At 47.7% G+C, this 23,715-nt stretch overlaps 2 protein-coding genes and 1 pseudogene across 4 annotated transcripts; all 3 read left to right on the forward strand.

The window, feature by feature from the left end:
• LOC131193682 (zinc finger protein 24-like) lies at nt 1-23,709 on the forward strand. The gene is made up of 2 exons (XM_058174142.1): nt 1-69; nt 23,082-23,709. The coding sequence occupies exon 2, from the start codon at nt 23,272-23,274 to the stop codon at nt 23,707-23,709; it is 438 nt and encodes a 145-aa protein (XP_058030125.1). The 5' UTR covers nt 1-69; nt 23,082-23,271.
• On the forward strand, nt 1,367-16,987 carry LOC131192658 (zinc finger protein 493-like). 3 transcript variants are annotated; one of them, XM_058172014.1, is made up of 4 exons: nt 1,367-1,394; nt 7,827-7,894; nt 9,918-10,047; nt 11,648-16,987. In XM_058172014.1, exons 2-4 carry the CDS (start codon nt 7,838-7,840, stop codon nt 14,662-14,664), a joined length of 3,204 nt encoding a protein of 1,067 aa, XP_058027997.1. In that variant the 5' UTR covers nt 1,367-1,394; nt 7,827-7,837; the 3' UTR covers nt 14,665-16,987. The 3 variants fall into 3 exon arrangements, with proteins under 3 accessions (XP_058027997.1, XP_058027998.1, XP_058027999.1); XM_058172015.1 differs by lacking the exon at nt 1,367-1,394 and adding an exon at nt 3,397-3,822; XM_058172016.1 differs by lacking the exon at nt 1,367-1,394 and adding an exon at nt 6,818-6,937.
• The window catches only part of LOC131192684 (zinc finger protein 708-like), a 31,557-nt pseudogene continuing 29,342 nt past the window's right edge, over nt 21,501-23,715 (forward strand).

Raw genomic sequence — 23,715 nt, forward strand, 5'->3', positions numbered from 1 at the left:
CCTGGGGCTCCGCAAGAGGCGGAGAGGCTGCGGGAGAGTCTGGCGGGGGGAGATCCAGAGGTTCTCCGGGTGAGTTGGGGGCTCTTCCCGGGCAAAGGGAGGCGGAGGAGGGAGAGACCCCCGCCCGGCCCTCCTTCGGCTTCAACCCCGGGTCCCATGCTCCCCAGCCGCCCTCTCCATGCGAAGAGCCCGAGGGGGGGGAGGGGAGGGTCGGCCTTGGGAAGCCCCAGCAGGAGAGGAGAGAAGCCGGGCGAGGAGGAGGCAGGATTCGCACCAGGCTCCCCGAGGGCCCCGTCCTGTCTCAGGAGGGGGAGAGAAGCGGGGCGGCCTCTCCAGCTGCCTCCTTCCCGGCCCTGCGCTGGGATGAGCCGCTCGGGGCTCCAGGCAGGTTGGGTGAAGGTTGTTCAGTGGCTGAATTCCACTTTTTAATTCTTTCTAATTATTTTTCTTCCCATCTCAGATACAGAAACTTGAAGCCATTTGTAATCTTTGCAAGGCAAACTTTTCTCTTGCTGGGAAAAAATAAATAACTTGGAGGGATCAGAGTCCTGAGGCACCAGAAATGGTCCCGTGAAGGAAAAGGCATCTGGAGACCCAGAAGAGTCCTTGGAGCCATTTGGAGTTGCTGTGCAGGAGAGAGAAAGGATGGAGACACAACCTTTGGGAAAGGAGGGAACCGGAAAAGGCCCTTCAGCTGCTCAGCCTGGGAAGCTCTGGACAAGGACTGGGCAGAAGATCCTGGAGGAGGAACCCATCCTCCCTTCAGAAGTTCAGCCCTGGAGCTTCATCCAATATCGGGAGGCTGAGGGTCCCCGAGGACTTTGCAGCCGACTCCATGACTTTTGCAGGCGATGGCTGAGATCAGAAAAGCACACCAAAGCCCAGATGTTGGACCTGGTGGTTCTGGAGCAGTTCCTGGCTCTTCTTCCCCCAGAGATGGAGGGCTGGGTGAGGGAGTGTGGAGCAGAGACCAGCTCCCAGGCGGTGGCCCTGGTGGAAGGCTTCCTCCTGAGCCAGGTGGAAGAGCAGAAGGAGCAGGTCGAGATGCAGGTGAGAGCTCAAAAGACAATAGAGAATGTGTTTGAATGCTTCACCCCTCCTTCCCAAAGTTCTCTGACATTCATAATAGGTGGAGATGTCCCAACTATTCTTGTAGGACATTGTTCCATTGTTTTCTCACCAACACACTGATGGATATTGGGGCTTTGAGGTTGTGTTCAATATAGGAATCCACTTTACGTGTGTGATGTATTTTAATTCTGCTTTTCCTTCCTTCCTATTGAAGTGCTGCACTGTGGAGATCAGAGATCCTGAGGAAAGAAGAACCATCAACTCCCTCAGGAGCTATTTTTAGGAGGATCCTTGGGAGGATCAAAGTCAGGACACCTCAGGAGGTAATTGAAGATCCTATGATTACCCATCTGTCTTACCTTCGCCTCTCTTCTTCTACACGATACCTCCCTATTTATAGTTCTCCAGACAAATTGCATCTTCAGATAATCGCCCAGGACCCTCTTTAGGTGAGCCTCTTCCTGGGAAGGGGAGATTGTGCTCCACCTGAAGGGGCCTGCCGAGGAATTGGTGCTTTTTTTGAAAGATAAAATTGCTCGACTTTGTTCCCAGTTGGATACTGGCGTAGTTCCTTGTCCAGTCGAAGCCCCTTTATTATCTGGGAATGGTTTCACCCTGTTGCTCCTGAGGAAGTAGACAGGGCAGGATCCTAGGGAAGATACATGCATGGTACTCTCCTGGGGTGGCTTCGGGGGATGGGAGTGGGAGGCCTTGTGCTATTCTGGCCCACTTCCTTCCTCTGCAGCTGCTCTCAGTCAGTGTTGATAGGAGGGGAGAGATTCAGCCCTTGTCCACTGCTTTGCGGGGTTCCGCGGGGCTCGGTATTCTCTCCGCTCCTCTTCAATATTGATATGAAACTGCTTTGTAAGATCATCTGCCAGCATGGACTGAGATATCTTGCTGTATGTCTCGGCTCATGGTGGGTTAAACGATGCTGTGTCCTCCCTCTTGCAGTGCCTGGAGGCTGTTAGGAGCTGGATGGGGAGCAACGGGTTGAAACTAAAGCCTGGCACAACCGAGTGGCTCTGGGTTTGGGGTTTGTTGGCCAAGGGAGAATTGCCACCTCTGGTCTTGGATGGGATGGCACTACCCAAACAGACCCTGTGTGAATTGGGTTTTCTTTTAGACTCACGACTCCTGCTTGAAGAGCAGGTGGCGGTTGTGTCCAGGAGGGCCTTTGCGCAACGACGGGTTGGGCACCAGTTACACCCCTTCCTGGGCTGACAATCCCTACTCAGTCACTCATGTCCTAGTCACTTCCATTCTTGACTATTGGAACACGCTCTACGGAAGCTCCAGTTGGTGCAAAATGCAGCGGCCAGTATTTTATTTTATTTTATTTTATTTTATTTATTTTATTATTTATTTATTTATTTATTTACTTTATTGATTGCATTTATATACCGCCGTTCTCCGAAGGACTCAGGGCGGTTAACAGCCAATTTAAAGGATACAATAAATACACGTTAAAAACAGACTAGAAATTTATGTAAATAGTGGTCAAAAATATTAAAAAACTAAATAATACAAAAAACTAAAACCCCATTTAAAATTACTTAATCAGGCTAGCCCAGCTCGATGGAATAAAAGAGTCTTCAGCTCACGGCGGAAGTTGGAGTTGGCGAAGCCCCGGAGGCAGCTCATTCCAGAGGGCAGGAGCTCCCACAGAGAAGGCCCTCCCCCTGGGGGTCGCCAGTCGACATTGTTTCACCGACGGCACCCGGGAGCACACAGGTCGGTGGGAAGCTGTTTGTGGCAGTAGGCGGTCCCGTAAATAGCCTGGTCCTAAGCCATGGAGTGCTTTAAAGGTGGTAACCAACACCTTGAATTGCACTCGAAAGACCACCGGGAGCCAGTGCAGTCCGCGCAGGAGAGGTGTTATATGAGCCACGAGGTACTCCTCTATCACCCGCAGCCGCATTCTGGACCATTTGAGCTTCGGATGCTCTTCAAGGGAGCCCCATGTCGAGAGCATTGCAGTAGTCCAGGCGAGATGTAACGAGGGCATGGGTGACTGTGCGCAGAGAAACCCAGTCCAGAAAGGGACGGAACTGGCGGATCAGGCGAACCTGATAAAAAGCCCCCCTGGCGACGGCCGTCAAATGATCTTCAAGAGACAGTGCATCCAGGAGGACGCCTGTTAGATTCTCTGTGGGGCCAATGACTCGCCCCCAATACTCACCAATGGAGTAAGCTGCCAGTAGCGGGAAGGTGGCATCCACAGCCACTCGGTCTTCAAGGGATTGAGCTGAAGTCTGTTCCTCCCCATCCAGATAGTTCCAGACACCAGGACATGACGTCAATTTGGGGTGGCCTGGGGTGGATATGTACAACTGGGTGTCACCAGCGTACAGATGACAACTCACACCAAAGCCACGGATGATCTCACCCAGTGGCTTCATATAGATGTTGAAGAGAAGAGGCGAGAGGACCGACCCCTGTGGCACCCCACATAGGAGGCGCCTTGGCGTCGATCTCTGCCCTCCTGCCAACACCGTCTGCGACCGGTCGGAGAGATAGGAGGAGAACCACCGATAAATGGTGCCACCCACTCCCATCCCCCTGAGCCGTCGCAGCAGGATACCATGGTTGATGGTATCGAAAGCCGCCGAGAGATCTAATAGGACTAGAGGAACAACCCCTGTCCCGAGCCCTCCAGAGATCATCAACCAACGCGACCAAGGCCGTCTCTGTGCTGTAACCGGGCCGGAAGCCGGACTGGAATGGGTCTAGATAGATAGTTTCATCCAGGTATTGAGGGAACTGTCGTGCGACCACACTCTCAACAACCTTCGCCATGAAGCGAAGGTTGGAGACAGGACGATAATTTATTTATTTATTTATTTATTTATTTATTTATTTATTTATTAATCGTATTTATATACCGCCCTATCTCCCGAAGGACTCAGGGCGGTTCACAGGCATTTAAAAACATATAAATATAAATACAGAATAAAAACAATTAAGAAACTTATTTGAAAGCCCGTTAATTAAAATATACAAATAGAACCCAATTAAAACCCATGAATTTAAAACCTAGCTCAGTCCTGCACAATTAAATAAATATGTTTTAAGCATGCGGAAGGTCCAAGGTCCGAAGCTGGCGGAGTCCGGGGAAGTTCGTCTCCAGTGGGAGCCCCACAGAGAAGGCCCTTGCCCTGGGCCGCCAGACGACATTGCCTTGCTGACGGCACTGAGGAGACCTCTCTGTGAGAGCGCACGGTCGGTGAGAGGTATTTGGTAGCAGTAGGCGGTCCCGTAACCCGCCCAATGCCATGGAGCGCTTTAAAGGTGGTCACCAAGACCTTGAAGCGCACCCGAAGGCCACAGGTAGCCAGTGCAGTCTGCGCAGGATGGTGTTATACGGGAGCCACGAGGGCTCCATCTATCACCCGCAGCCGCTTCTGGACTAACTGCAGCCTCCGGATGCCCTTCAAGGGAGCCCCATGTAGAGAGCATTGCAGTAATCCAGGCAGACGCCAGAGTGAGGACAGGCATAGGCATCCCGTCCAGAAAGGGCGCAACTGGCGGATCAGGCGAACCTGGTAGAACGCTCCTGAGACGGCCGTCAAATGGTCTTCTAGAGACAGCCGCTCATCCAGGAGGACGCCTGTTGCGGACCTTTCCATCGGGGCCAATGACTCGCCACCGATGGTCAGCCGCGATTGCTGACTGTACCGGGATGCCGCATCCACAACCACTCTGTCTTGGCGGGATTGAGCTTGAGCCTGTTTCTCCCCATCCAGACCGACGGCCTCCAGACACCGGACAGCACTGATAGCTTCGCTGGGGTGGTCCGTGTAGAAAAGTACAGCTGGGTGTCATCCGACAGCTGATACTTCACACCGAAACCACTGATGATCTCACCCAGCGGCTTCATGTAGATGTTAAACAGGAGGGCGAGAGAATCGACCCCTGTGGCACCCCACAAGTGAGGCGCCCGGAGTCGACCTCTGCCCCTGTCATCAGAGCAGTCGGAGAGATAGGAGGAGAACCACCGATAAACGGTGCCTCCCACCCCAATCCTCCAACCGCGCAGCAGGATACCATGGTCGATGGTATCGAAGCCGCTGAGAGGTCTAATAGGACCAGGGCAGAGGAGCAACCTCATCCCTGGCCTCCAGAGATCATCCACCAACGCGACCAAGGCCGTCTCTGTGCTGTAACCGGGCCGGAAACCGACTGAACGGGTCAAGATAGACAGTTTCACCCAGGTGCAAGGGAAACTGATATCCCCCCATACTCTCTACAACCTTCGCCATGAAGCGAAGGTTGGAGACCGGACGATAGTTACCTAAAACAGCCGGGTCCAGGGAAGGCTTCTTGAGGAGGGGCCTCACCACCGCCTCTTTCAAGGCGGAAGGAAAACACCTCCATCAAAGAAGCATTAACAATTCCTGAAGCCAGTCACGTGTAACCTCCTGGGTGGCCAGCACCAGCCAGGAGGCACGGTCCAGTAAACATGTGGTGGCATTCAGCCTACCCAGCAACCTGTCCATGTCCTCAGGAGCCACAGGGTCAAACTCATCCCAAACAATATCGCCAAGACCACCTCGAACATCTCACCGATCACCGCAATCTTGGTCCAACCCATCCCGGCTGAACGATTTTATCTTGCAGATACTGTACAAACTCCTCAGCTCGCCTGCAGGATCTTCCAACGCCCCTGATGTAGGAGGGAGCGGGTCACCTGATAATTAGATAAAATGGCTGGATCCAGGGAAGGCTTCTTGAGGAGGGGCCTCACCACCGCTTCTTTCAAGGCGGAAGGGAAAACACCCTCCATCAAAGAAGCATTAACAATTCCCTGAAGCCAGTCACGTGTAACCTCCTGGGTGGCCAGCACCAACCAGGAGGGACACGGGTCCAATAAACATGTGGCCGCATTCAGCCCCCCCCCCCAGTATCCTGTCTATGTCCTCAGGAGTCACAGAATCAAACTCATCCCAGATGGAAACATCAAGACGAGCCTCCGCCATCTCGCCCGGCCCTACCCAATCTGCATCCAACTCTTCCCGAATCTGAGCGATTTTATCTTGCAGATACTGTACAAACTCCTCAGCTCGCCCCTGCAGGGGATCTTCCAACGCTCCCTGATGAATAAGGGAGCGAGTCACCCGAAACAGGGCGGCTGGGCGGTTATCTGCAGATGCAATGAGGGTGGAAAAATACTCCCGTTTTGCCACCTTCATCGCCACCAGATAGGTCTGAATTTGAGACCGCACTAGTGTCCGGTCAGATTCGGAGCGGGTGGCCCTCCAATTACTCTCCAGGCGTCTTCTCCGGCGCTTCATCTCTCTCAGCTCCTTGGAATACCAAGGAGCTAATCGAGAGCGGCGCCGAGTCAGAGGCCGCAAAGGCACGACCTGATCCAGAGCCCCCGCCGCCACCCCTTCCCAGGCAGCGATAAGGTCCCCAGTCGAGCCGCAGGCCAAGTCCTCAGGTAGTGGCCCAAGCTCCATCTGGAACCTCTCCGGGTCCATCAGGCGCCTGGGACGGAACCAGTGAACGGTCCCATCTCCCTGCGCTGAGGGTCGGCGGTTCGAAAGTCGAGTTGAAGGAGAGAATGATCTGACCATGACAAGGGTTTAATAACTATATCCCCTAATTCCAGATCATTCAATCACTGTCCAGAGTCGAAAATCAAGTCCAGAGTGTTTCCCCCGATGTGAGTGGGACCCGTCACTAACTGGGTCAGGTCCAGGGCCGTCATGGAAGCCATGAACTCCCGAGCTGCCATGGACTCCTCACCCACCGATGGCAGGTTGAAATCTCCCATGACCATAAGTCTGGGGGTCTCAACCGCCATCCCAGCGATTACATCCAGCAGCTCGGGCAGGGCTGCTGTCACGTAGCAAGGAGCCAGGTATGTGATCAGCAAGCCCACCTGCCTCCCCAGGCCCCACTTCACAAAGAGGGATTCACATCCGGCTATCTGTGGTACAGTGGTCTCCCTTGGTTCTAGACTCTCGTTGATAACAACCGCCACCCCCCCCTACCCTGGGCCCTCGGCTGATGCAATGCACGGAAACCTGGTGGGCACATTTCCACCAGGGGAACTCCCCCTTCCGTGCCCAACCAGGTCTCCGTAATGCCCATCAGGTCCACACCCCCCTCTTGGATAAGATCACAAACGAGGATGGCTTTATTTACCACGGACCTATGGCTTTGTGCAGACCCCAGTGAGCACAAGTGTCTCCTCTAGGAGCTGCATTGGCTGCCAATTTGCTTCCCGGTGCAATTAAAGGTGCTGGTTGTCACCTTTAAAGCCCTTCATGGCTTGGGACCAGGTTATGTGAGGGACCATCTCTTACTGGTTACATCTGCCCAACCCACTAGAGTGTGGAGGCAGGGAATGTTGTGTGTCCCATCTCCTAGGAAGACACACCTGGTGAGACCCAGAAGAAGGGCCTTCTCCGTGGGAGCTCCCTCTCTGGAACATCATCCCCCGACAGATTAGAATGGCTCCCACTCTAGCGCTCTTCTGGAAGGCGTTGAAGACCTGGTTCTGCCAGCGGGCCTGGGGAACCCAGAGCGGGATGAGCCCATTAAATGGCTCCTATGTGGTGCTGTCGCCAGTGCAGGGGGTGGGAGTGATTTTATTATTTTAATGTATTATATAAGTCTCCTTTTATTAGTTTGATTATTTTAATATGGGTTTTTGTAAGTCGCCATGTGCAGATAGGCAGCATTTAAATTGTCTAAAATAAATAAATAAAACAATTATTTATTTTGAAATTATTTATTCCTTACAGAGAAACAAAGAATGAAATTTTCTGATTTTTATGATGGCGATCAAACAGCGGTTGAACCCCTAAATCAAGTAAGAAAGGGAAAAATTATTCGATTTCTATTCTCCCTTCAGGAAGTGAAGTGGGTGTGCAGAGTGCTCTCTCCTTCTATTTCCCCCCTTGTTTGGACTGGATTATTTTTGTGCCCTTCCACAACATGGACAGCAGAATAGCAGGTTGAAGTTGCTGTCAGTCAACACAGCTTCCTCTGGTTATCTTATTCTGCTAGGTGCTCCTCCAACGTTGCCTTTACAAGAAGCACTTTTAAAGTTCTTCAACAATTAGGAATAAACTTTTCACAGTGGTATGAACTGCTGGACCACCTTTTTTTTGGTAATTAATTCAACCTCATAAGGTACAGATTAACAGAGTTGGAAGGGACCTTGTAGGTCATCTAGTCCAACCACCCTACACCATTTCTGACAGTTGGCAGTCTAGTCTCTTCTTGAAAGCTCCCAGTGATGAAGCTCCCACAACTTCTGAAGGAAACGTCTCTTCCATTGGTTGATTGCTCTCACTGTCAAAAAAAGTCTCCTTATTTCCAGGTTGAACCTCTCCTTGTTCAGTTTCCATCCATTATTCCTTGTCTGGCCTTCGGGTGTTTTGGAAAATAGTTTGACCACCTCCTCTCTGTGGCAGTTCCTCAAATATTGGGACGCTGCTATTGTGTCTCCCCTGGTCCTTCTCTTCACTAGAGTAGCCATGTCCAGTTCCTGCAATCGTTCATCGTATGTTTTAGCCTCCAGTCCCCTCATTATCTTGGTTGCTCTTCTCTGCTCTCTTTCTAGAGCAGGGGTGTCCAAACTTGGTCCCTTTAAGACTTGTGGACTTCAACTCCCAGAGCAAAGCTGGCTGAGGGACTCTGGGAGTTGAAGTCCACAAGTCTTAAAGGGACCAAGTTTGGACACCCCTGTTCTAGAGTCTCAGGATCTTTTTTACATCATGGCAACCAATACTGGATGCAATGTTCCTAAGTGTGGCCTTACCAAGGCATTATAAAGTGGTACTAACACTTCATGTGATCTTGATTCTATCCCCCTCTTGATGCAGCCTATGATTCTGTTGGGTGTTTTTGGGCAACTGTAGCACACTGCTGGCTCATGTTTAAACGATTGTCCACTAGGACTCCAAGATCCCTGTTCCACTTACTACTTTTGAGCCAGGTATCACCTATTCTGTGCCAGTGGATTTGGTTTTTCTTTCCTAAATGTAGCACATTACATTTCTCAGCATTGAATTTCATTTTGTTAGAAGGTGCCAATCTGTCAGTTCTTCTATATCTCAAGCCTATCTCCTGGAGTGTTGGTATTCCTTCCACTTTGGTCTTGTCTGCAAATTTGATGAATTCCCCTTCAACCCCCTTGTCTAAATCATTGATGATTTTAAAGCAAATAAAGTTCTGGGCTGCATAAACAGAGGGACAGAATCAAGATCACATGAAGTGTTAATACCACTTTATAATGCCTTGGTAAGGCTACACTTGGAATATTGTATTCAGTTTTGGTCGCCACGATGTAAAAAAGATCTTGAGACTCTAGAAAGAGAGCAGAGAAGAGCAACCAAGGTAATGAGGGGACTGGAGGCTAAAACATATGAAGAACGGTTGCAGGAACTGGGTATGTCTAGTTTAATGAAAAGAAGGACTAGGGGAGACATGATAGCAGTGTTCCAATATCTCAGGGGTTGCCACAAAGAAGAGGGAGTCGGGCTGTTCTCCAAAGCACCTGAGGGTAGAACAAGAAGCAATGGGTGAAAACTAATCAAGGAGAGAAGCAACTTAGAACTAAGGAGAAATTTCCTGACAGTTAGAACAATCAATAAGTGGAACAACTTGCCTGCAGAAGTTGTGAATGCTCCCACACTGGAAATTTTAAAGAAAATGTTGGATAGCCATTTGTCTGCAATGGTGTAGGGTTTCCTGCCTTGGCAGGGGGTTGAACTAGAAAGCCTCCAAGGTCCCTTCCAATTCTGTTATTCTGTTATTATGTTTTGTTATGTTATGTTATGAAGAGATCATGCGAATCCTCCTGTTCTGTTCTTTTTTTCCATGTTCAGGAGAGTCTTGTGTCCTTCGAGGAGGTGGCTGTGTATTTCTCTGAGGAGGAATGGTCTCAGCTGGATCCTGCCCAGAAAGCGCTGCATTCGGAAGTCATGCTTGAAAACCATCGGAACGTGGTCTCTCTGGGTAAGAGTTTTCTAGTCCCCAATCAGAGAGTTCAAGAAGACAGATTAGTGTTTTTTTAATAAAAACTAACTATAATCAGATATCATCTCCTGGAAAGGAAAAAGAAAGTATCTGGCCTTCTGGTACCCCAGGAAGTTTAGAGTCAGTGTCTCTTTGCTTAGATGCTTTTGGGCCATTCCTTATCTGTATTTTTCCATTTCTATTTGAACTTATCTGTGGAGGATGAAAAGAATGGAGTGTTCTTTTATGTATCCTCTGGAGATCATATGTTATTTGTCCTCTGAAACCTCCCCAAATTGTGTGAGAACAGAACTTTCATGCTCAGGCCATGGAGGAGGATTCTCCCACTCCAATTCAAGAACGAAGGCCTCTTGAAGTGTGCCTCAGAGCATCGTAGGGTACAGGTGATCCCTCAGTTACGACAGTTCACTAAGTGACCATTCCAAGTTATGACCTAACTGTCTCCCAAGTACTTAAGACTCAGTCCTGAAATTATAAATGTTACAGCACCACGGCCGTCATTCACACTTACAAATGAGAGCAGAGGCGTTGCAACATGTACCCCCACCCCAACTGGCTGGGACTTACTTTACGGGGATGGAGCGAGCTGTCGGTTCCTTTGCCTGCTTGGGTGCATACAGACGCCTAAAGTAGTGAGAGATACACAAGATCAATAGTGGGAAATCTGGCACTAGTCATCTCACATGAACTGGCATTACACTGCTATAGGCCTCTTTTCTCTGCTAACCAAGGCCGGCACAAGCTCCAGGACAAAATGCTTTCGAAACAAAGGGAAGGCCTCTTTGTTTTCAAAGACTTTTGCCCTGGATCTCGTGCAGTCCTCAGTTTGTAGGGAACACAGGACTAAAGTACTGCAGTGTGAGATCCCGCAAGATAATTAGTGTGAGATCTTGCACTTCTCGTCTTGTGTGATCTCACACTAAAGTAGTTTAGGCCTCCGTTCTCTGCAAACGGAAGCCTGTACCAGATCCGGCCAAAATGCCCTTGCTAACCGATGAGTACTTTGGGGCAGCGAAATAGTCATTCTTGAAGCCTCCCAACCTTTCCAGTCTCAGTGCAAAGACATTTACAAGCTAATGGGAGGCTTCAAGCAAGGGACTTCGCTCCAAAGTCTCATCCCTGGGATCAAGGAACGAGCCGAGTGGTAGTCCTGCCTGCCAGACAAACAGACGCCATGGAGCAGCTGCTCCAAGATACACTTGGGAAGAAAGAGCTTGTTTCAAAATTGTTTCAGTTCTCTCAGGTCTCTGTCGAAATTAACCCACCCCAATAAATCTTCTTTTCTCCTTATTCCTCCTTGGATGTTTCCCCTGATTATTCCATGACTCAAAACAGATTTTGTTTGAGATTTGCACATATATAGACGGTTGTAAAGAAAGAGATGTTTTCTAGATATTTTCAAAGCTTTCAGGACTCATGAATATAGAAATCATTCTGTCTATATCACACCACTGTAAGCATGCAAACATAAAATATAACGGAATTTTGGAAAAATTCAGAAGGAAATTCACTTGACTTCCTACGGTTTGATCTTCTTCTCTAACCTTGTTATCATTTTCATTTCTCTTTTGCTTTGAAGGTAATAATAGTCAGAAGAATCAAGATTCCTGTGAACTATTCCAAGTGATCAATGCTAAAGATGGAACAGAGAAGTTTGGAATTCGAATGGAATTAGAAACCCATGATGGAAACCAGTCAAATGATAGGAATCAGGAAAGCTCATCTTCCACTGATGCTCCAATACAAAACTTTCATGCCGAACAGGAGAAAATAAGGAAAAAATATATTGGGAAAAGTTTGAAGCCAATCAAAGCTAAATTACTAGTAAAAGAACACTATTTAAGCCAAAACGAAGGAGAAGATGATATAAGAAGACACAACGGAAAAAGTTACAATGTGACATTCATGCCTTCTCTTGGAAATAAATTCCTTACACCTCAAAAAATGATTGACGCAAAAGAGAAGCCTTATCAATGTTTGGAATGTGGAACATGTTTTAGAACAAGCAGGCAACTTACTTCCCATGAAAGGATTCACACTGGGGAGAAGCTATACAAATGCAGAGAGCCTGGTAACAGGTTCAGAAGACATAGTAATCTTATTTCCCATAAAAGGATCCACTCAGGAGAGAAACCGTATAAATGCATGGAGTATGGAAAGACCTTTGCTTATAGTAATGTACTTACTATCCACAAAATGATCCACACAGGGAAAAAACCATTTAAATGCATGGATTGTGGAAAGACCTTTGCTCGAAGAGGTCATCTTATTTCCCATAAGAGGATCCACACAGGGGAGAAGCCGTATAAATGCATGGAGTGTGGAAAGACCTTTGCTCATAGAGGTAATCTTATTCGCCATAAGAGGATCCACACAGGGGAGAAGCCGTATAAATGCATGGAGTGTGGAAAGACCTTTGCTCATAGAGGTAATCTTATTCGCCATAAGACGATCCACACAGGGGAGAAGCCGTATAAATGCATGGAGTGTGGAAAGACCTTTGCTCAAAGAGGTAATCTTATTTCCCATAAGAGAATCCACACAAGGGAGAAGCCGTACAAATGCATGGAGTCTGAGGAAACATTTACGCATAGCAGTGGACTCAGTAAGCACAATAAGCTACACACAAGAGAAAAGTCCTATAAATGCACGGAGTGTGGAAAGACCTTTGCTCAAAGAAGTAATCTTACTTCCCATAAGAGGATCCACACAGGGGAGAAGCCGTATAAATGCATGGAGTGTGAAAAGACCTTTGCTCAAAGAAGTAATCTTACTTCCCATAAGAGGATCCACACAGGGGAGAAGCCGTATAAATGCATGGAGTGTGAAAAGACCTTTGCTCAAAGAAGTAATCTTACTTCCCATAAGAGGATCCACACAGGGGAGAAGCCGTATAAATGCATGGAGTGTGGAAAGACCTTTGCTTATAGTAAAGCACTTACTATGCACAAAATGATCCACACAGGGGAGAAGCCGTATAAATGCATGGAGTGTGGAAAGACCTTTGCTTATAGTAAAGCACTTACTATGCACAAAATGATCCACACAGGGGAAAAGCCATTTAAATGCATGGAGTGTGGAAAGACCTTTGCTCAAAGAGGAGATCTTATTCGCCACAAAGTGATCCACACAGGGGAAAAGCCATTTAAATGCATGGAGTGTGGAAAGACCTTTGCTCGAAGAGATCATCTTATTTCCCATAAGAGGATTCACACAGGGGAAAAGCCATTTAAATGCATGGAGTGTGGAAAAACCTTTGCAAAAAGAGGGGATCTTATTCGCCACAAAGTGATCCACACAGGGGAAAAGCCATTTAAATGCATGGAGTGTGGAAAGACCTTTGCTCAAAGAGGTTATCTTATTTCCCATAAGAGGATTCACACAGGGGAAAAGCCATTTAAATGCATGGAGTGCGGAAAAACCTTTGCTCAAAACAGTAGCCTAAGAATACACAAACGGATACACACAGGGGAGAAGCCGTATAAATGCATGGAGTGTGAGGAAACATTTACGCATAGCAGTGGACTTAGTAAGCACAATAAACTACACACAAGAGAAAAGTCCTGTAAATGCATGGAGTGTGGAGAGACCTTTGCTCAAAGAGGTCATTTTATTTCCCATAGGAGGATCCACAGAGGCGAAAAGCCATTTAAATGCATGGAGTGTGAAAAGACTTTTGCTCATAACAGTGGCCTAAGAATACATAAAAGGATCCACACAGGGGAGAAGCCGTATAAATGCATGGAGTGTGGAACGACCTTTGCTCAAAGACGTCATCTTATTCGTCATAAGGTGATCCACACAGAGGAAAAGCCATTGAAATGCATGGAGTGTGGAAAGACCTTTGTTCGAAGAGGTCATCTTATTCGCCATAAGAGGATCCACACAGGGGAGAAGCCATATAAATGCATGGTGTGTGAAAAGACCTTTGCTCAAAGAGATCATCTTATTCGCCATAAGATGATCCACACAGGGGAGAAGCCATTTAAATGCATGGAGTGTGGAAAGACCTTTGCTCGAAGAGGTCATCTTATTCGCCATAAGGTGATCCACACCGGGGAGAAGCCGTATAAATGCATGGAGTGCGGAAAGGTCTTTGCTCGTAACAGTGGCCTAAGAATACATAAAAGGATCCACACAGGGGAGAAGCCGTATAAATGCATGGAGTGTGGGAAAACGTTTACGTGTAGCAGTGGACTCAGTAACCACAATAAACTCCACACAAGAGAAAAGTCCTATAAATGCATGAAGTGTGGAAAGACCTTTGCTCGAAGAGGTCATCTTATTTCACATAAGGTGATCCACACAGGGGAAAAGCCATTTAAATGCATGGAGTGCGGAAAGACCTTTGCTCGTAACAGTGGCCTAAGAATACATAAAAGGATCCATACAGGGGAGAAACCATATAAATGCATGGAGTGTGGAAAGACCTTTGCTCATAACAGTAGCCTAAGAATACACAAATGGATACACACAGGGGAGAAGCCGTATAAATGCATGGAGTGTGGAAAGTGCTTTGCTCAAAGTGGAGGTCTTTCTTCTCATAAATGGATCCATGCTTGTGAGAAACTATATAACAATAGTAATTCCACTTAGACTTATATACTACTCCAAAATGCTTTACAATACTCTTTAAGCAGTTTACAAAGTCAGTATATGGTCCCCAGCATCCTCATTTTACTGACCTCAGAAGGATGAAAATCTGAATCAACCATGAGCCTGTCCAAATGAAACTCCTGGCTGTGGGCAATTAGCCTGTAGTACTGTATTCTAGCCAGTGCCTCACCATGTATATGCATATTGTGTCTTTCTGATCTAAATGAGATAAGGTTGAATCCAGTGGTGAAATCTAATTTTTTTTTACTACTGGTTCTGTGGCCGTGGTTTGGTGGGCATGGCAGAAGGATACTGCAAAATCCCATTACCTCCCCACTTCTGGGGGAAGGATATTGTAAAATCTCTATTCGCATCCCACTCGGGGGTCAGCCAGAGGTGATATTTACCGGTTCTCCGAACTACTCAAAATTTCCACTATCGGTTCTCCAGAACCTTTCAGAACCTGTTTTACACCTGGGCAGAAAAAAGAGTACCTGAAACCTGGGTCAAAAACTGTGAGAAGGACCTTGGAGTCTGAATGGATGAGTTACCTGTGTGCAGCAGCAGCCGAAAAAGCTAATAAAATTCTTCGTTGTATAAACAGAAGCATAGAATCAAAATCACATGAAGTATTAGTCCTGCTCTATAAAACCTTAGTAAGACCACACCTGGAATACTGCATCCAGTTTTGGTCCTCAAATTACAAAAAAGATGGTGAGACTTTGGAAAAAAGTACAGAGAAGAGCAGTAGGCTGATTAAAGACCTGCAGACTAAAACATATGAAGAACGATTGCAGAATTTTGGTTTGGCTAATCTAGAGAAAAGGAGGATTGGGAGTGACATGATAGCAATATTCCAGTACTTGAGAGGCTGCCACAAAGAGGAGGGGGTCAGTTTATTTTCCAAAACGCCAGAGGGTAGGATAAGAAACAACGCATTCAAAATAATTGAGAGAAGCAATTTTGAATTAACAAGGATCTTCCTTACAGTAAAGACATTTAACCAGTGAAACAGCTTTCCTTCAGACATTGTGGTTGCTTCATCCTGGATGTTTTTAAGAAGAGACTGGATAGTCACTTGACTGAAATAGGAAGATCAATAGTTCCTGAAATGGTGTAGACCAGCAGTCACCAACCGGTGGTCCGCGAGAAAATTTTGGTGGTCCGTGGAGAAATCTTTGTATTTTTGCCGGTGCAGCCTGGTGGAGGAACTGTGGCGCAAGCGGGCCGAAGCAGAGATTGCCATGGCTGGAAGCTGTGGGAGCGAAGCACTACTTGCACTTGCGCAGCATCAGTATTCCGCCTCTGTATATTTGCCCAGCTGGTTTGCACAAAGCAGCCCTCATCTCCTGCCGCTTGAGACTTGGAACTGAAATGGCGACTGGTCTGGGGAGCAGCCGGATTTTGCTCTCTATTGTAGATGCCAGATTGGCCCCTTGCAAGCTCTCGTTTCTCCAGGAGCGCTCGCTGAAATGGCGTGGGAGACCTTGCAGGGTACGGGTCTGGCATCCACAATGGAGAGCAAAATCTGGCTGCTCCCCTGATCAGGCGTCATTTACAGCTCTGAGTCCCAAGTGGCAGCAGACAAGGGCTGCTTTGCTCCACTGGCTGGTGCAAATATACCAAGGCGGAATGCTGATGCCGCACAAAATGAAATAGAGAAAAAGACAGAATGAAAGAGAGAATGAGAAAGAGAATGAGAGAGAGACAGAATCAGAATGAGAGAGAATGAGAGACAGAAAGAGAATGAGAGAGAATAAGAGAGAGAGAATGAGAGAGAGAGAGCACCGCCTTTTTGGAAGAAGTGTGGGGGCCCCCAAAGGGGAATGACTTGTATTAAATATTGATGCCCCCACCTTAATTTTCTGAGGTCGGCGCAGCAGGCAACGGTCCTTCCTGGCATGCCTTGTTTTCCCGGAGTACTCTGCCCCCTTCTTCCCGCCTCCTCCTCCTCCCAGAGTCTCTGGGCTGATTACTCAGCTGGAGGGAAAACTCAGAGTGCTCCGCCGACTGGCTTGCCCGCTTCCCTGGGGATGTTGTCCGGAGGGGCGCTCTCTTCACAGCTCTTGCTCGAAGCCACCTGGCTCTGAAAGGGATGCGCAGAGAATGAGAGAGAATCAGAGAGTGAGAGAGAGAGAATGAGAGAGAGAGAGAGAGAGAGAATCAGAGAGAATGAGAGAGAATCGGAATGAGAGACAGAAAGAGATAATCAGAGAGAGAGAGAATCAGAATGAGAAAGAGTTGGGGGGGAGAGAGAAAGAGAATGAGAGTGTGGGAGAGAGAAAGGGGGAAACAGGAGGGAGAGAAATAATGAGAGAAAAAGAGTGGGGGAGAGAGAATGAATGGGAGAGGGAGAGAATGAGAATGAGTGGGGAGAGAAAGAGAATGAGAGTGTGGGAGAGAGAAAGGGGGAAACAGGAGGGAGAGAAATAATGAGAGAAAAAGAGTGGGGGAGAGAGAATGAATGAGAGGGGAGAGAGAATGAGAGTGGGGAGAGAGAGAAACAGAAGAGGGAGAGAAAGAATGAGAGGGAGAGAGAATGAGTGGGGGGGAGAGAAAGAACGAGAATGAGAGAAAGTGGGGGAGAGAGAATGAGAATGAGTGGGAGGGGGAGAGAGAAAAAGTGGGGGAGAGAGAATGAGTGGAAGGGGGAGAGAAAGAGATGAGAATGAGTGGGAAGGAGAGAGAGAGAGAAAATGAGAGAAAGAGTGGGAGAGAGAGAGAGTGGGAAGAGAGAAAGAATGAGAGAAAGGGGGAGAGAAAGATGATATAATGAATGGGAAAGAGGGGGAGTGTCAGCTTTGGAAGGCAATTTTCTTTTTGCTTCTTAACTGCCACATATTTTAACTGGGGAAGTTGGGAGGGGGTTGTTGAAGCGGTAGAAAGTTAGTCATAAAAACATTCCATGTTCATGGACTTTTGCCTGCGTCTGATGTAGACTGCCTGAAGACTGTGTCCAATCTTAACAGGGGAAAAAAGAATGAGAGAGAAAGAGTGGAAGAGAGAGAGAGAAGGGGAGAGAGAGAAGGAATGAGAGAAAAAGGGAGAGAAAGATGAGAGAATGAGAGACAAAGAATGGGAGAGAGAGGGGAGGTGGAGAGAGACGGGAGATGGGGAGAAAGAGAAAAAGAGAGAAGGGAAAGTGCCTGAAGGACTCCATCCCATCACTGGGAGTCCAGGTGCTTCAGCAAGCGGCGCTTTGGATTCGTATTAGTGGTCCATGGGATTTGAAATTACGAACTTGATGGTCCCTGAGATCCAGAATGTTGGGGACCCCTGGTCTAGACCACTGATGGCTAACCTTTTTGCCATTGCGTGCCAGGCGGGTGGAGGGGTGTCACACACAAGCATGCCCACACGCATAATTCTATGCATCCCATGCAATCCCCTCCCCCGCTTCTGGCATGTGATGGCCCATTAGGCCTGTTTTTCTTTCTCACCTGGCTCCAGGGCCTCCCTGGGAGGCTGAAAACAGCCCATTTGACAACTTCCGGTGGGACCGGAAAGCCCGTTTCCCCAGATGTGCCAATATGACATCTCTAATAAAATGTGACTTTGAGGAAATCCAAGCCTCAAGAGTTTTCTTTCGTTGAGGGTATTACTTGAAACCCTGACATTCTATTCTGTTCTGTAAAGGGAAATAGAATTGAAAGAAATATAAAACCCCCATGAACAAAAATTGCTACACGCCCAACAATGTAGATGTAGTCCTGGACTTGTGACCGCAATTGAGATCAACATTTCTGTTGTTAAGTGAAACATTTGTTAAGTGAGTTTTGCCCCATTTTATGACTTTTCTTGCCATGGTTTTTAAGTGAATCACAGAGGTTATTAATAACACGGTTGTTAAGTGAATCTGGTTTCCCCATTGATTTTGCTTGCGAGAAGGTTGCAAAAGGGGATCACGTGACCTGGGGCACTGCGACTGTCATAAATACGAGTCAGCTGCCAAGCGACTGAATTTTGATCACGTGACCATAAAGATACTGCAACAGTTGCAAGTGTGAACAACAGTCATAAGCCGAGATTTTCAATTCCGTTATAACTTCGAATGGTCACTGAATGAACTGTTGTAAGTCTAGGACTATCTGAAAATCCTTATTTTTTTTAAGGAATACTGTAGCCTCTATGCTCAATTTTCCTTTTTTGATGCTTCCTGTTGTGACCCAAGCCCAAGTAGGTAGGAGGAAACTTAGTCCGTAAAAAAAAACAGCACAATGTTGAGACTAGAAAGAGTGCAGAGAAGAGCAACAAAGATGATTAGAGGACTGGAGGCTAAAACATGAAGAACGGTTGCAGGAACTGGGTATGTCTAGTTTAATAAAAAGGACTAGGGGAGACATGATAGCTGTGTTCCAATATCTCAGGGGTTGCCACAAAGAAGAGGGGAGTGTCAGCTTTGGAAGGCAATTTTCTTTTGCTTCTTAACTGCCACATATTTTAACTGAGTTGGGAGGGGTTGTTGAAGCGGTAGAAAGTTAGTCATAAAACATTCCATGTTCATGGACTTTGCCTGCGCCTGATGTAGACTGCCTGAAGACTGTGTCCAATCTAACAGGGGAAAAAGAATGAGAGAAAGAGTGGAAGAGAGAGAGAGAGAGAGAGAGAAAGAATGAGAGAAAAAGGGAGAGAGAGAAAGATGAGAGAATGAGAGACAAAGAATGGGAGAGAGAGGGGAGGTGGAGAGAGACGGGAGATGGGGAGAAAGAGAAAAAGAGAGAAGGGAAAGTGCCTGAAGGACTCCATCCCATCACTGGGAGTCCAGGTGCTTCAGCAAGCGGCGCTTTGGATTCGTATTAGTGGTCCATGGGATTTGAAATTACGAACTTGATGGTCCCTGAGATCCAGAATGTTGGGGACCCCTGGTCTAGACCACTGATGGCTAACCTTTTTGCCATTGCGTGCCAGGCGGGTGGAGGGGTGTCACACACAAGCATGCCCACACGCATAATTCTATGCATCCCATGCAATCCCCTCCCCCGCTTCTGGCATGTGATGGCCCATTGGGCCCGTTTTTCTTTCTCACCTGGCTCCAGGGCCTCCCTGGGAGGCTGAAAACAGCCCATTTGACAACTTCCGGTGGGACCGGAAAGCCCGTTTCCCCAGATGTGCCAATATGACATCTCTAATAAAATGTGACTTTGAGGAAATCCAAGCCTCAAGAGTTTTCTTTCGTTGAGGGTATTACTTGAAACCCTGACATTCTATTCTGTTCTGTAAAGGGAAATAGAATTGAAAGAAATATAAACCCCCATGAACAAAAATTGCTACACGCCCAACAATGTAGATGTAGTCCTGGACTTGTGACCGCAATTGAGATCAACATTTCTGTTGTTAAGTGAAACATTTGTTAAGTGAGTTTTGCCCCATTTTATGACTTTTCTTGCCATGGTTTTTAAGTGAATCACAGAGGTTATTAATAACACGGTTGTTAAGTGAATCTGGTTTCCCCCTTGATTTTGCTTGCGAGAAGGTTGCAAAAGGGGATCACGTGACCTGGGGCACTGCGACTGTCATAAATACGAGTCAGCTGCCAAGCGACTGAATTTTGATCACGTGACCATAAAGATACTGCAACAGTTGCAAGTGTGAACAACAGTCATAAGCCGAGATTTTCAATCTGCTATAACTTCGAATGGTCACTGAATGAACTGTTGTAAGTCTAGGACTATCTGAATATCCTTATTTTTTTTAAGGAATACTGTAGCCTCTATGCTCAATTTTCCTTTTTTGATGCTTCCTGTTGTGACCCAAGCCCAAGTAGGTAGGAGGAAACTTAGTCCGTAAAAAAAAACAGCACAATGTTGAGACTAGAAAGAGTGCAGAGAAGAGCAACAAAGATGATTAGAGGACTGGAGGCTAAAACATATGAAGAACGGTTGCAGGAACTGGGTATGTCTAGTTTAATAAAAAGAAGGACTAGGGGAGACATGATAGCTGTGTTCCAATATCTCGAGGGCCACAAAGAAGAGGGAGTCGGGCTGTTCTCCAAAGAACCTGAGGGTAGAACAAGAAGCAATGGGTGGAAACTGATCAAAGAAAGAAGCAACTTAGAACTAAGGAGAAATTTCCTGACAGAACAATTAATAAGTGGAACGACTTGCCTGCAGAAGTTGTGAATGCTCCAACACTGGAAATTTTTAAGAAAATGTTGGATAACCATCTGACTGAGATGGTGTAGGGTTCCTGCCTAGGCAGGGGGTTGGACTAGAAGGCCTCCAAGGTCCCTTCCAACTCTGTTGTTATGTTATGTTAACTTTCTTAGAACAGCTGGCACCTGGCTTGCAGGGACGGGGCCGGAGGTGCAGAGTTGGAAGGAAGTTGGAGGTCTTCTAGTCCAACCCCCTGCTTAGGCAGGAAACTACACCACTTCAGACAAATGGTTTATCTTTCCCCACTTTGTGCTGCAATTTGCAACAATCCCAAGACACACAAGTTCCAAGAGAGGTTCCTGGTCCTCGTCTTCTGCCCACTCTGACTGTTCTTTTTCTTCAGCGTCATTCAGCAGGCACAAGAGACGGATCGCCCAAGGTCCTCCGTTGTGAGGCTGAGCGTCACGATTTGGGAAAGGCAGCTGTATGTAGTGAATTAAAAAATAAAAATTGACAGAAATCTCCATTTTTCCAGATTGTGGCTTCCCTGCTTGTGTTCCATCTTCTTTCACTTAAGACCAAAGTTCTCAACAACCGCAAGACACAAGCTGTGTTTCCCAGAGAGCCTCCTGGTCCTTCTCTTCTGACTGACCGGCTGTTTCTGGCAGGATTTGGGCCGTTTTGAGGCCGTCTCTAATCTCTGCCCAGCCTTCAGGGTGGCTGTTAGAATAGAATAGAATAGAATAGAATAGAATAGAATTTTATTGGCCAAGTGTGATTGGACACACAAGGAATTTGTCTTGGTGCATATGCTCTCAGTGTACATAAAAGAAAAGATACGTTCATCAAGGTACAACATTTACAACACAATTGATGATCAATATATCAATATAAATCATAAGGATTGCCAGCAACAAGTTATAGTCATACAGTCATAAGTGGAAAGAGATTGGTGATGGGAACTATGAAACGATTAATAGTAGTGCAGATTCAGTAAATAGTCTGACAGTGTTGAGGGAATTATTTGTTTAGCAGAGTGATGGCCTTCGGGAAAAAACTGTTCTTGTGTCTAGTTGTTCTGGTGTGCAGTGCTCTATAGCGTCGTTTTCAGGGTAGGAGTTGAAACAGTTTATGTCCAGGATGCAAGGGATCTGCAAATATTTTCACGGCCCTCTTCTTGATTCGTGCAGTATACAGGTCCTCAATGGAAGGCAGGTTGGTAGCAATTATTTTTTCTGCAGTTCTAATTATCCTCTGAAGTCTGTGTTTTTCTTGTTGGGTTGCAGAACCGAACCAGACAGTTCTAGAGGTGCAAATGACAGACTCAATAATTCCTCTGTAGAATTGGATCAGCAGCTCCTTGGGCAGTTTGAGCTTACTGAGTTGGCGCAGAAAGAACATTCTTTGTTGTCCTTTTTTAATGATGTTTTTGATGTTAGCTGTTTTGATGTTAGCTGTTCTTGAGGGAAGTGAGTTCAAATACTCCAAAGTGATTTTTCTCCATCTCCACAAACGGTTCCTGGACAGGAAAGAGAAGAAGATCGAGAAAGCGCAGACTCTGGAAACGTCGAAGCCTTTTGTCTGCCAGGAAGCCATGGAGAGGGGCCTTTCCCCCTACTCCCAAGCCCATCATTCCCGCCCTCTTCCTTCCCCTCAGACGCGCTCCTCTTTCCCGCCCTTTCTACAATCCTGGCACTTTGCCCCTAATCCACCAGGGGGCGTCCTCTCCTACGAGACGGTAACGTCATGCGCTTCCCCATTGGTCCACTGGAGGGTAAACGTCACAACTGCCTTTCCAGAGGAGACTAGGAAGGAAATGACATCACAAGGGCTTGCCGCTCTAGGAGGCCGCACTCGCTCTCCTTAACCCCTGGGGCTCCGCAAGAGGCGGAGAGGCTGCGGGAGAGTCTGGCGCGGGGAGATCCAGAGGTTCTCCGGGTGAGTTGGGGGCTCTTCCCAGGCAAAGGGAGGCGGAGGAGGGAGAGACCCCCGCCCGGCCCTCCTCCGGCTTCAACCCCGGGTCCCATGTTCCCCAGCCGCCCTCTCCATGCGAAGAGCCCGAGGGGGGGGAGGGGAGGGTCGGCCTTGCGGAGGCCCAGCAGGAGAGGAGAGAAGCCGGGCGAGGAGGAGGCAGGATTCGCACCAGGCTCCCCGAGGGCCCCATCCTGTCTCCGGAGGGGGAGAGAAGCGGGGCGGCCTCTCCAGCTGCCTCCTTTCCGGCCCTGCGCTGGGATGAGCTGCTTGGGGCTCCAGGCAGGTTGGGTGAAGGTTGTTTAATTGCTAGAATCCTCTTTCTAATTCTAATTATTTTTCTTCCCATCTCAGATACAGAAACTTGAAGCCATTTGAAATCTTTGCAAGGCAAAATTTTCTGTTGCTGGGAAAAAAAGAGCGGAGTCACTTGGAGGGATCAGAGTCCTGAGGCTCCAGAAATGATCCTGTGAAGGAAAAGGCATCTGGAGACCCAGAAGAATCCTTGAAGCCATTTGGAGTTGCTCTGCAGGAGAGGGAAAGGATGGAGACACAACCTTTGGGAAAGGAGGGAGCCAGAAAAGGCCCTTCAGCTGCTCAGCCTGGGAAGCTCTGGACAAGGACCAGGCAGGAGATCCTGGAGGAGGAAACCATCCTCCCTTCAGAAGTTCAGCCCTGGAATTTCATCCAATATCGGGAGGCTGAGGGTCCCCGAGGACTTTGCAGCCGACTCCATGACTTTTGCAGGCGCTGGCTGAGATCAGAAAAGCACACCAAAGCCCAGATGCTGGACCTGGTGGTTCTGGAGCAGTTCCTGGCTCTCCTGCCCCCAGAGATGGAGAGCTGGGTGCGGGAGTGTGGAGCAGAGACCAGCTCCCAGGCGGTGGCCCTGGTGGAAGGCTTCCTCTTGAGCCAGGGAGAGGAACAGAAGGAGCAGGTCGAGATGCAGGTGAGACACTTTAGGGAGCTCAAAAGACAATAGAGAATG

This window comes from Ahaetulla prasina, chromosome 2 (assembly GCF_028640845.1).
Source record: "Ahaetulla prasina isolate Xishuangbanna chromosome 2, ASM2864084v1, whole genome shotgun sequence".
Taxonomy (NCBI): domain Eukaryota; kingdom Metazoa; phylum Chordata; class Lepidosauria; order Squamata; family Colubridae; genus Ahaetulla; species Ahaetulla prasina.

Coding starts and splice junctions, on each gene's coding strand:
- LOC131192658 (XM_058172014.1), top strand. CDS start 7,838: ATGAAATTTTCTGATTTTTATGATGGCGATCAAACAGCGGTTGAACCC. Junction 7,895..9,917: donor CGGTTGAACCCCTAAATCAA/GTAAGAAAGGGA, acceptor TTCCATGTTCAG/GAGAGTCTTGTGTCCTTCGA. Junction 10,048..11,647: donor TCGGAACGTGGTCTCTCTGG/GTAAGAGTTTTC, acceptor TTTGCTTTGAAG/GTAATAATAGTCAGAAGAAT.
- LOC131193682 (XM_058174142.1), top strand. CDS start 23,272: ATGGAGACACAACCTTTGGGAAAGGAGGGAGCCAGAAAAGGCCCTTCA.